This window comes from Tetrahymena thermophila (assembly GCF_000189635.1).
Source record: "Tetrahymena thermophila SB210 genomic scaffold scf_8254707, whole genome shotgun sequence".
Classification (NCBI taxonomy): Eukaryota; Ciliophora; class Oligohymenophorea; order Hymenostomatida; family Tetrahymenidae; genus Tetrahymena; species Tetrahymena thermophila.
Window position 1 is genome coordinate 51,968 of NW_002476472.1, and position 13,065 is coordinate 65,032.

At 21.5% G+C, this 13,065-nt stretch overlaps 3 protein-coding genes across 3 annotated transcripts; 2 read left to right on the top strand and 1 right to left on the bottom strand. All coding sequences in view use genetic code 6, as the record gives it.

Moving 5' to 3' along the window:
• Nucleotides 1-1,911: 1,911 nt before the first annotated feature.
• On the bottom strand, nt 1,912-2,907 carry TTHERM_00895720 (papain family cysteine protease; the record flags this gene model as incomplete). The annotated part of the gene is made up of 1 exon (XM_001031222.1): nt 1,912-2,907. The coding sequence occupies one exon, from the start codon at nt 2,905-2,907 to the stop codon at nt 1,912-1,914; it is 996 nt and encodes a 331-aa protein (XP_001031222.1).
• Nucleotides 2,908-6,086: 3,179 nt separating this feature from the next.
• Nucleotides 6,087-7,878, top strand: TTHERM_00895730 (hypothetical protein; the record flags this gene model as incomplete). The annotated part of the gene is made up of 7 exons (XM_001031223.4): nt 6,087-6,179; nt 6,243-6,342; nt 6,399-6,538; nt 6,604-6,792; nt 6,898-7,377; nt 7,447-7,583; nt 7,647-7,878. The coding sequence occupies 7 exons, from the start codon at nt 6,087-6,089 to the stop codon at nt 7,876-7,878; spliced, it is 1,371 nt and encodes a 456-aa protein (XP_001031223.4).
• Nucleotides 7,879-10,347: 2,469 nt separating this feature from the next.
• On the top strand, nt 10,348-11,898 carry TTHERM_00895740 (membrane bound O-acyltransferase, MBOAT protein; the record flags this gene model as incomplete). The annotated part of the gene is made up of 1 exon (XM_001031224.3): nt 10,348-11,898. The coding sequence occupies one exon, from the start codon at nt 10,348-10,350 to the stop codon at nt 11,896-11,898; it is 1,551 nt and encodes a 516-aa protein (XP_001031224.1).
• Between the last annotated feature and the right edge of the window lie 1,167 nt (nt 11,899-13,065).

The following is a 13,065-nucleotide window of genomic DNA, read 5'->3' on the forward strand; positions in this document are numbered from 1 at the left end:
TAAACAAACAATTATTTTCATTTAAAACTTTAATATTGATTACTGAAAAATGTAATTTTAATACTAGAGGAAAGATATTCTAGAATGGCAATAGTAGTCTACATAAATCGAGAGTTGTAACTAATTGCCTGCTAGTTATTAGTTTCTTAGTAGTATTAAACTGACCTGCACAGTCAACTAATTTAAATATCATTGAAAATGAGTGATATTTTGTTAAAAATTATCTTTTCTATATTCGAATTAATCAATTAAAACCAAGATTATGTATTTTATTATTCTAAATAAATAAATAAATAAATAAATAAATAAATAAGTATTCTTCTCGGAGTATGAAATGCACACAGAGAGTTAGTTAATTTAATCAATATATTAAAACTATATAACAGAATAGAAGAAGTATTAGAATAGGAATGTTAGGAAACAAGATATAGAAAAACATTTCTAAAAATTTATTTATAGATAGATAAAAATATTTTTGTAATATTACGGTAACTCATTTTATAGATATGTAGAGTATTTATTTATTTTTTATACAATTAAGTTTACATACATAGGTAAGTACATATTATTTATTAACTTAGATTTTATTTATCATTAAAACAATAATTGATATTATATAATAATAATTAAAATTGGAACAATTAATACAACATATTATAATCAAATAAAAATTGTTATTAAAAAGTTGGCAAGGAAACTATACTTTAGATATAATATATATTAATTTAAATTTAAGATTAATAGGAAATCTACATGTTTTTTTTGAACTTTTTATGAAATATTAGATACAAATTTCACTATCACACAAGCAAAAAAGATGAAAAATATTAACAGTTTATAGTTGAAGAAAAATGTGCATTAGCAAACAAATATTAATATCTATAATTTATCAGAAAATAATAAAAAATAACAACATTTTTTAATATAATAAGTATATGAATATAGATAGATATGAGATAATTAAATTAAAAGATTTGGCATAATTAAATTCCTGTAGCAAATACTATATCAATCCTCATTAATTAAGAGTCTAGATAGAATATTTAGGGAAAAACTTTTTTGATTATAAAAATTAGTGGGTTATGAATGAATATTTTTATATTGACTTGTACCTACCTTGATGAGTAAGTTAAATTACAAATAGGAATACATTCAAAAAACAGTATTTAATTTTTAAATTTAAATAAAACTTTCTCAAATAATTAATAGACACTCTTTTGAGGTGAAGAAATAAATAGCAAACTGGAATAGGTTGCATACTAATTAATTTCTATAAAAATAACTCCTTTAATAACTTAAAAAAATATAAATATATCTAAAATTAATTATTACTTGATTGATTATTTTATAATAAATTTTTAGTTTTTTAATTTAGGGAAATTTTCTTAAAAATTTAACTAATCACATGTTTTTATTCTAATTTATACGACTCCTTAATTAATAGGATTGACAATATATTTATTATCTGTAATTTTTAGTTGATATTTAATATTAAATAGTTTTTTGAATTCAATTTATATTATTTTGGTACTTTTACCCAAAAGATGGTTAATTTGCACTGTTATTTTTTAGATTCCTTCAAAATTCATATTAAAACCATATAAAAATAAATAAATAATTTGTAAAGGTAGAGTGGTAAATTGTTTGTTGAGAAGTTGCATTATCTTAGCTAATAATTAATTTATTGTAAAATTAATTATTTACATTTAACTCATAAAAAATAAAAAATTAATTTGAAAGAAATGCCATATCAATAATTTATTTTTTATTTATTTAATTAATTTCTAAAATTTAATAATTAAATTGATTTAATTTTTAAAAATTGTATATGTATGTATGTATAAATGAGTCATCATATAAAATACTATAATATGTTATTATAAATTTAATTCTATGACTAAAATAAATCAATCAATTTGTAGGAGTAATTTCCACACCTGTTTCTAGGATACCACAAGCATTGCCAGGAGCTAATAAGAAATACCCTTGCTAGCCCCAATCATCAGCCCAAGAATTCTTTAGAATCCAGTTACCTTTCTCATCATAACCAACAGCTAATACAGCATGATTAATTTCAATTGTTTAATTTTTGCAATCATAAACACCTGAAACGTAATCTCCTAATAAAGTAGCATCAATAGAGACAGAAACAGGAGCATTATTCAATGCAACTTTTAAAGCCTCGGTTGTCTCTGGTAAAGAATAATATGATACTGGTTTAAAATTGGTAGTTGTGCTGTTAGTGGTATTGCAAGATCCCTAGATTCCAACATAAGGATACTCTGCTTCTGTCTTGACTCCATAAAGGGAAGCATATCTTATAGCTTCACCAGGAACTCCACCTTCACAGCCAAAAGAGTAAAATCCTCCATTTTTCTCGGTAGTGCAATCAACAAATTCTTGTTCTGAGAATCTTAATAGAACTTTGTTGTGGATAGCATTATAAGATTCCATAGCAGCAGTTGCAGAGAAAGCCCAGCAAGATCCACACTCTCCTTAGTTTTTAACTGGAGTTACGACTCCTTTAGTTCTCCAATCAATAGAAGTAGCAGGCTGAACATCATTAACAGAAGCTTGTTACTTTTGAACATAGTTTTTACCATTTGATAAAATATTTGGGTTTTAGAGAATCTTTTATGAAAATTCCTATTAAGTCATATCAGAAAAACGATTAACTCCTATTTGATAAGTGTTTTCAGGATTGTTGTTATGGTCTTAAATCTTTTAGTAATTTTCTAAGAAAATAGCCAATCTGTAGTCTGATTCAGCTTCGTTCAAGTAAATTCTAGGGTAGTTTCTAGTGAATTTGTTATAAGCTTAAAGAGCCTCAACAAGAGAGACCTAATCAGCATATGCAGAGCAGATAAAAGCTGAGAATATGATAGCAAGCAGTAATTTTGTATTCATTTTTTCTTATTTATTTAATCTATTTATTTAATTTAAATTTTAATAAAAAGTAAAAAAAGCTAGAGTATTTAATCCAAAGAAATCAGCAATATTTATGTAAATAAAGTAGTGTTTTATAGTGCTTATTTTAAATTAGGCCAGCATATATTAAAGATGAGTACTTTATAGACAATATTCATTTTCTGTTGATTTCTATTTCCTTTTATTTTTGAATTAATTTAGAAATTGAATGATGATCATATTTAGCCAACAAAATTTAATAAATCAAATTAATTAAAGCATGAACGATTGTATTTTAGATTTTTATGTAGTCTTTTAAAGTATTATTAATCATAAATTTGCTTAAATGCAAAAAAAAATTACTACAAATAATACAAAAATTATTAAAGATAAAAAGTATCTATTTTATAAATTGAATGCATGATTTAAAATATGAAATATATGTTTAATTTATTACAGTAAAAAATGTGGTTAATATCATTTTATTTCTAAATAAGGTATATTAAATAATATTATTATACAAGTTCAATGCCTAAGTTGATGTATTTTTGAATAAGTTTAATATAATTTGAATTATTAAGCTATTTCCTTAATTTAAATATTACGTATTATTTAGTTTTGATAATTATGTTTGATTCAAAAAAAAAAGACTAGATAATTAATTCTGAGAAAATTAGATCAAATAGAATTTTTATGTTGATTTTGAAAAAATTAATCTACTAAAAAATGACAATTAGAAAATGGGATTAAAGCAATTAAATATCTAATTATTCCCATAATTAACTAACTCAATCAAATGCAATCTCCTCTAAATAGAAAATTACTAATATTTTATATGCAAATGTGAATCAGAAAATAATTCATTTTAGGTTTTAGGTTAAAAGCTAAATTCATTTTGACAGAATTTGCTTTCTATTTCTGTTTAGTGCTTAACTTACCATTTAAATTAAAGACTATAAAAATAATTATCAGAAATCAAAATAAAAAAATATAGTCTTTTTGATTACCATTGATCCAAATTTTATAAAAAAATGGATGAAAGATAAAAAGTAATGAGAAAAATAATAATTGCTTAATATCTAAAACCTGTAAAATATACAAAATTTAGAGCACGATAATATATATTTTACTTTTTAATAGGGTATTCACAAATTTAAAAATATTTTGTTCATTAATTTTACAATTTAAATTTTTTAATAAATGATAAATCATTTTAGATAATAAAAAGCTTGTGAATATCAATTTATTGTTCATTTTTATTTAAAGAAGGAGCTGAACTTTTAAATCATAAATTTATAAGTACAAAATTGATATTAGAGCAATTGATATTTATATAGTTTCAATTTTATTATTTATCACAATAGTATCAAAAATTAAGTTTTTTGAGTATTTGTCAAAAGTTAATACTCTATCCTAATCCCTAACTCAACCATTTTTAAGAACAATTATACCAATATATCTTTAATAATATAGTTTTTAAGGTAATAAATAGTTTTATATTTTATTTTGATGGAAATAAAATATCAAATACTTTGCAATTAAAATGAAGATTATCAAAATTAATTAAAGAGGATTAAACAGTTGTGATAATTCTTATACTACTTTTTAGTGTTTCTCCAACTATTTTTTGAAAATGGTTGATTGCTAAAAGTATAAAATTCATAGTCTTTAATACTATTTTTTTATGTTTTGAGTCTTTAACCTAAGTTCTATCAGCACACACTGATTATAAGAATGACTTTTTAAAATGTATTATTTATTTTAAAATAGTTATTTGAAGAGTTAAATATAATACTAAAATTCATAACCAAGTAAAAAATGATAATATATTTCTTTTTTCATATATTGTTTATGATGTAATAAATATATTAAATTCATAAATACTTTAACAATTTAAAAAACTTTAAAATTATTAGAAAAATATTTTCAGTAATTTTAGATAATCTAAAGTGAGAGATTTAATTTAATAATCAAATTAATTTCTAAATAATTAATTTTTTTATTTTGTAAGATTTAATTTATTTGTATTTTATGAAAGTGCTTTGTAATTTTATTATAAATACATTAGAATTGTAAAAATAGCTTAAGCATAAAAAATATTTATACTTGTTTAAATTTGTTGATAAAGTATATATAGTGCTTATTAATAACATTAAGTTAATAAAATAAAGAATTATATCTTACATAAATAAAAAGTTTGAAGTGATATTTAAAAAATAAAACACCAATAACCATAATTTTGTTAACAATAAATGAGTAAGGAAATAAAAATATAATATTAATTATATTTTAGATAACTTAATTTATGTTAAACGAAAGTAAACATTGTAAATTATTTTATCTAGATATAAGTGGTTGTATTTATTTTAAGAAATGTTGCCTTAATAGTTTCTAAATATATTATTTTTAAATTTGTCAATTCTGTATTTTTTTAATATTGGAAATAATACTCTAAAAATCAATTTCAAATATTTTGCTATTTAATTTAAATTTTAATATTGAAATTTTGTTAAAATAAATTTAAAAGCACAAATTTAAATCACATTTTTAAAGAAATTTTAATTTTTGTTTGTTTGTTTGTTTTAATAAAATTAAAAAAGCGTAAATAAAACTAAAAATTGCTTAATAGCATGTATTATTTATTTAAATTTCTAATTAAAAAATAAAATACTTACTTACTTAATTACTTACTTACTTATCGCTTAATAAATTGACTCAAAAAAAATTGATTTCTTTAATTTGGATGAGTTGATATTTAAATTATAGATAAAGATTAAATGTTATTTGTACTTAAAAATATGTAATTGTGCTTAAATAGGTAAATGATTATCAAGCAAGCAAGTGATATTTTATTTAGTAGAAAGAAAAGAGTCACTAAATTAATTTATTATTAAACAAAATATATTTAAAATTAATTAATTTCGATTAATATAATTTTATGGAGATTATTTGCTTTTATATTCTGAAATAGAAGAGCTATAGAAGAGCTAGAATTACTTATATAGACACTTAAATTATTAGTAAATATAATGATAGTTTTAATTAATTAATTAAGTAATAATTGATTGATTGATATATGCATAAAGATTGCAATTTTAATATAATTAAAAAAAAATCAAATCATTTAATATTCATATTATTTTAAATAATAATTGTAAACAAGTAAAATTTTAATAAAAATGATGTACTTTGATAAGAATTTTAGAAGAGACTGTGCTAACAACACTGCATCTGAAAATAAGATAGATCAGATGCTTTAGGAATTTGAAATCGTAAAATTAAATAGTTTACAAGCTCCAATCGATTAATTCATTTACCATTTGTTAAAAAATTAGAATAAATAAAAGAAATTACTCGATGAGATGAAAAGAAACCCTTAAAAACAAATTAAGCCAAACCCTGAAGATGAAGCAAAGAAATAAGAAGAGCAAAAAAGTAATGTTGTTGAAGAAAAGTATAATAAATATTAATATTGATTTTATTTTCAATAGACTAAGTTAAACCTAACGAAGCATTAGATAAATTGCTTAAAGCTATAAAAATAGAGACGAAAACTTCAAAGTGCTTAGAGATGATTAAGACACTATTTAAAGGGCACATTTTAGAGCTACATCCAGCTCACATTTTAGATGTAAATGCAAACTAAAAAATGAATAAATGAATGAATTAATATAATTTTTAAATAATAAAATAAAGACTGTTTACTTGCTAACAGATATTCCATTAAATTATCGAAAGTAAGATGATTTAAAGTACTTGATAGTAATATTGAATATCATTATAGATGCAAGAGAGCATTGTATATTAAGAGAATATGGAAATTTTTATAAAATAATAGATACTTTTAGAATCAATCTTCTTTTATTTAGAGATGACTCATTTTAGGTACTATTTAATTCTTTATTCTTATATATTTCTCTTTTGCTTTCTTACTTACAATATATGTGAGTGAATTGGCAACAATAAATTAATTTTATTTCATTTTAATAGTTCCAAGCATACATGAAAAAAATTAATGAACATCTCAATATGTTTTACGAGTAGACAAACTACTTTAAGACTATCAATTTTTAAGAACCTCAAGAGTAGGAGTAGGTTGATCAGCAAAAAACCTAGGAATAAGAATAAAAACCAGTAGCAGAATAGAAGTAAGAAATTCCTTAAATTTCTATTTAGCAAAAAGATTAAGATTAGCTAGAAGATGTAGACAAAAAGGAATCAAACGATGAGGGATCTAAGGTTTCTGCTATTAGAGAGAGATTAATGAAAAAGAAGTAAGAAAAGTTGCAAAAAAAAGATGAAGAGAAGACATAAAATTTAATTCAGTAGATACCAAATTAGGAATTGTAGCAATAAGCAGAACAAGCTCCTTAGCAAATTAAACTAATTAAAAAAGAAGATATTGTATAAAAACCTGAATCTAAGGTTGCTTATGAATACAGTTTATCTGAAAATCTGTAAAATTTACTTGTAAATTAAATTTAAATTTATTATTTATTTAGTCTAGTTATCATACTAACTCTTTAATTATTTATTTAGAAAAGTAAATTAGCTCAGTATAATTTTTAGAAAAAGCTTTTAGTAAAAGCGTTGATGTCTATGAAACATTTGCTGAACAGAGAATGGTCAAAAATATCTGTCTATTCTTTAATTAATGACATATTCCTAAATTACAGGTAAACAATATGAAATATTTATTTTTGAAAATAGTAAACAAGTCTTTTTACAAATTTAAATAGAGATCACTTTGATGAGTAAAGTATGAAGAAAATTGACGATTTCATGAGTGAATTGCAAGAGTTAAAAGCTCAAGATTCTAAAAAATAAACATAAAGAAACATTTAAGAAAGCTAAATTGTAGGAAATGCTGTTAGCTCTAAATTCGATGTTAAAAAAGTAAATCTAACTGGAGCAACTCCTACTTCTGGAGACAGTTTGAATGCTTGGGCTAGTAAATAAAGTGGTTTATGAAAGATTAATCAAAAAAAATAGATAAACAAATATTTTTTATTTAAATCTAATAAAAATACTAAACAAATAAACATTAAATAAAAAAATAAATAAATAAATAAATCAAAAAAAGATTATTTTAATTTTTGTATTTTACTTTATATTAAATTTTAATTAATGTATTTTTATAATTATAAAACATTAGTTAATTAACTCAAAAAAATTTTACTTTCAACTTTATGAATTCATTAATTTAGAATTTAATTCTATTGATGTGGATTAAAAAGTCAATTAATAAAATTATAATTACAAAAATTAATGGATTTTGTTTATTTGAATTGATTTTATTTATAAATCACATTAATAATAAATAGGTTGGTCAATTTATTTTTAATAAAGACTATTTATTAAATAAATATTTCAACAAAATTTACCATACTCCCTTAGTTATAAACAGTGTCTTAGATACCAGATATATTGGTTGTCTCATATTGCAATTCCGTCAAATAATAAATATTTAGAAATATCTAATGTCATTATGGCATTAACAAATCTTTTAGTATTTGTTGCAACTGATAAAGGTTTAGAAACAAATGAAAAAATTTTTCAAAAAACAATTTTTCTATTTATATATTACCTCTGACAAGAGTCTATCTATCTATGACCTATTTAACAATTTATATAGTTAGAAAAATTATTATTTTTAACTAAAAGGGTATTTCAATTATAATATACTTTTAAAATTTTACATATAAAAATGAAATATTATTTTATTTATTTACATTTAATTTATAATTTTTTTAACCTCAGCTTTTAATAATGTCTTAATCCATAGTGCAAAACTACCATTTGAAAAAAAAATAAGAAAAGATTAATTATAAATAACTTTTGAAGTAAATTGATTGGATAAAATTGTAAAATTTGAATTAAATTTATCAATAAATATAAATAGAATTATATTGATTAATAGAAATTATTTGAATAAATTTCAATTAAAAGAAAAGTAATAATTAAAATAATAAGTCCAATAATAATCTGAGGAAATTTCTTAGTAAAAATTGATTTTTTATGAACATTGTAATTCACTTATTTAAATATTTGTAATTTTTATTTTATAAATTTTAAATAAAGCTAAATATAAATAATTGCGCTTAAAAAATATGTTTAAACTGAATATAAAAATATAACTTAATTTTAGTTTTTAAATTATTTTTTAGATTTTAAAATGTATTTTTTTTTTTGAATGAATAAAAAAGAATCAACAAATTTTATGTAATAAATTAATAGCTTTTAAACAAAATAAATATATTTTCAAAAAAACAAAAATAAATTGAAAGATTAAAATAAGTAAGTAAAATATAAAACAATATAAATTTAAAAGCGTGAAGAATGTTATTAAGAAATATTGGGAGTGTTTTAATTAAATGCTCATATTTTAAAATATTTTATGAAAAATTAACAAATAAATCATCTACTTTTTGTTTGAGAGGAAAATAGAATGAAATTTTTGTTGTTGTTTTTGTATTTGATAAATTTTAAATATTGTGTAATCTTTTTGTAAAGAAAAGATATTAATTAAAATAGGTCATATATCAAATTTCAAACATTAATTTGTGTAATCTATCATTTTAAAAGATAATTAAATGATTTGTGGCTTTGATTTAAATTTATTACACTTTCTAAATTAATTTAATGGTAATTAAAAATGAATATTTAACAATTTATTGCCATATGTCAAATTTAAATGATGTGATAAATATTTAATGATGCAATAACTATTTGCTTGTAGATTAAAATCCATAACTTTTCAGCATTGAACATTAAAAGCCATTTCATTTTTTTAAATTTATACTTGCCATTTGAAATAACTTTTTTATTTAAACAGATTAATTTGAATGTGTGTCAAACTAATTTCAATTTCAATCTTTGAAAGATAAATAATTCTATTTTATTGAGTTTTATCTCTCATTTAAATTTTTTGAAGTTAAAAAAATAGTTTAATTGTATTTATCATACAAAAAATCCAGATTAAAATAAGCATTTAAATTTAATAAAATTAGCTAAGAGAGATTAATTCCACAATGTTAGTTACTTAATCATGTCTTCAAATAAATGGTATATTTACGAATTATGGCTAAAATTTAATTGAAAAATGTAAGAATGAGCTATAGTATAAAAAATAAGCAGCTTGTTTCGAAGAGATTTTAATTTAACTATAACTATTTATATTTGAATTATCACTTTAAATTATTTATATACGTCATTATTGTAAAAATAAAATGACTCATTAGTGCAATAAACCAAAATGAAATGCATTTACACTTATTTTGCAAATAACTTTGAGTTTTTTATTTAAATAAATTTAATTTATTGATTGATTGATTAATCCATCTCTATTTAAAAATTTGTTATATTTAAGATATCGCTTTTAGTTTTATAAATTGTTTATAATTAATTAAAAAAATATTAAAAAAAATTAAGTTTTTTGTTATGTCATCTTCAAAATTGTCAGCAAAATAGCATAGTAAAAGCGAAGCCATTTAGGAAAATGGCAAGGCACATCACAAAGAGGATAATTTAACCAAAAAAGATGTAGATGAAGGAATCAAAAGCAGTGATTCAGAAACCACTTCTTCCTTGAAAAGAGAATTTTTCTAGTTGCGTCCTTCTTTGCTCGATGAATTAGAGGAGAATTCAGAAATTCGTAAATCGAAATTTAGGGGAGTATTTATGGCCCTTTACCTACTAATCTTCACCTTTTTACTTTCTAAGCCAATTTAGAATTTTATTAAGAATGGCTACGCTTTTTCTCCAGTGTTATTTAACAGCTTTAAAAATGATTTCTTTCTTTGCATTATTACTTGGCCTCTTTTTTATGCATGGAGCTACACTGCCTTTATTCTTCAAAAACTTATCCTTTTGGGTCTAAATGATAAACTAGCTTCTATTTTACAGCATTCAACTCAATCCGCTATCTTCGTTTATACCATTTACATGACATTTACTCGCGATTGGTGCTCAACTCATGCAACTTTCTGTTGCCTACTTGCTTGCTCACACTTTATGAAAATGCACTCCTACACATAGGCAAACAAAAAATATCGCGAAATTTACCTCCGTAGTCAAAAGCAAAGCATAATAAAGAAAAAAGTGTCAGGAAACAAAGAGTTCTCAGATGAAGATAAAAAAGCCGTTAATTCCTCTAATGATCAGTAAAAATAAAAAGGTTAAACAAATGGAAAAAATAGCATCAGCTAAAATGTAGAAGATAGCGATAATGAAGATAAAAAGAAAGATATACCTTATCCATAGAATATTAACATAAAAAACTTTACTCTCTTTATGTGGATGCCAGTTTTGATTTATGAAAAGAGTTATCCTCGTTCTCCAAAAGTGAGAATATGGTACATTCTCTTGAAATCTACAATCACTGCCTTTTGTATTTTAGCAGCATATGCTATTTGGACAGATTATGTTATGCCTGTAATATAATTAGGTCACACAATTCATAGGATAGAACTTATATTCTAGTTGTTATTGCCACTAGGTGCCTTTAATATGTGTCTTTTCTACATATTGTTTGAAAATATTTTAGGAGTTTTTGCAGAAATCACTCGTTTTGGTGATCGTAAATTCTTTGATGATTGGTGGAATTGTACATCTTATGAAGAGTACAACCGTAAGTGGAATCGTCCAGTCCACCTTTTCTTATACAGACATGTTTATTTAGAATGCTTAGAAGAATATAAAACCTCTAAATTTACAGCTCAACTGGTCACTTTCTTTTTCTCTGCCCTCTTACATGAGTGGATTGCTGTAATGGTATTCAGAATAGTACGTCCTATCCTCTTCGGATTTATGCTTTTCTAAATCCCTTTATTCTTTATGATGAAGCCATTTAAAGGACAAGCCCTTGGAAATGCAATTTTCTGGTTTGGTCTTTTCATGGGTCCTACACTGATAGCTGTTGGTTATTTAAGATCTGATGAATACGTTACTCATTACTTCTCTTACTAATGGTACACTCAAAATGATTTATGAAAAATAACAACAAATTAATAAATAAATAAATTTATTTTTATTTAAAAATGAATTAGAATTTTAATTTAAGTATTTAAAAGAAACATAATAGTTTAAATAAATAAATAAATAAAGATAATTAGTTTGCTTATATTTATTGGCATTAATCAGCATTTTATAGATAGATAGATATATTGCATTAATTAATTTTATTCTTCTTTTCATATTTGTAATGAGTTTTTTTAAAAATCAAAAAAATAACTTTAATATTAAAATAAGTAAAAGATAGAAAATATTAACAAATATCTTGTGCAACTTCCATTTTACTTATTTCCTTAAGTGCATGCACTAAAATCTATACCAAAATTACTATCTTTTTTTTATAAATTAAAGTTTTAGAAATAAAAAGTTATTGCTCATAAACATTCATTTAGATTTATGTACAACTTAACTTCGCTAACTCATATTACTAACTAAAAATGTATTTAAAATTTCATAAGCATTATCAAATAACAAAAAACAGAAAATAAAAATAATAGGTTAATTTTTAATCAGTATTTTCTAAACAAAATAAATTAGAATTTTCAAAGAAAAATAAATTCAATACACAAATAAATATTAATCTGCTTAATATTTTATTTAATTTTAAATGATAAAAATATGAGATTCGTAGAATAAGTATTTTATAAATGTAAATTATATTTTTTATCATAATTTTTTTATTTAGGAAATTACGATTCAAGTTTCTACTGAAAAATATTTTACATTAATCAAATTAACTCACTTTTTAAGTTAATAAGAATAAAATCTTTTGTTATTATGATTTTTAAAAATAAAAAATTTATTTATTACTTATTTGAATTGTTTTTTTATTTAAAATATTATTTATAAATTATTTCAAACAGTTTTCTTCATTTTTAAATATCAAATATTATATAATGGACAGATGAATGGAATAATAATTGATTCATTTATGAAAACTGATTGTAAAAATAAATATTAAAATTAAAAAAAATTGTAAAAATCAAATAGTAAATTTTTAAAATCAACAATGATTTTTGCAAAAAATTTAATTTATCTATTTCATTGAGGATAAAATCAAATTTAACAAATAGAACAAATAAAGAAAATTTCCAACAAAATTAACAAATCTAAAACTTAATATTAAAGTTTAGAAATAAATGAGAA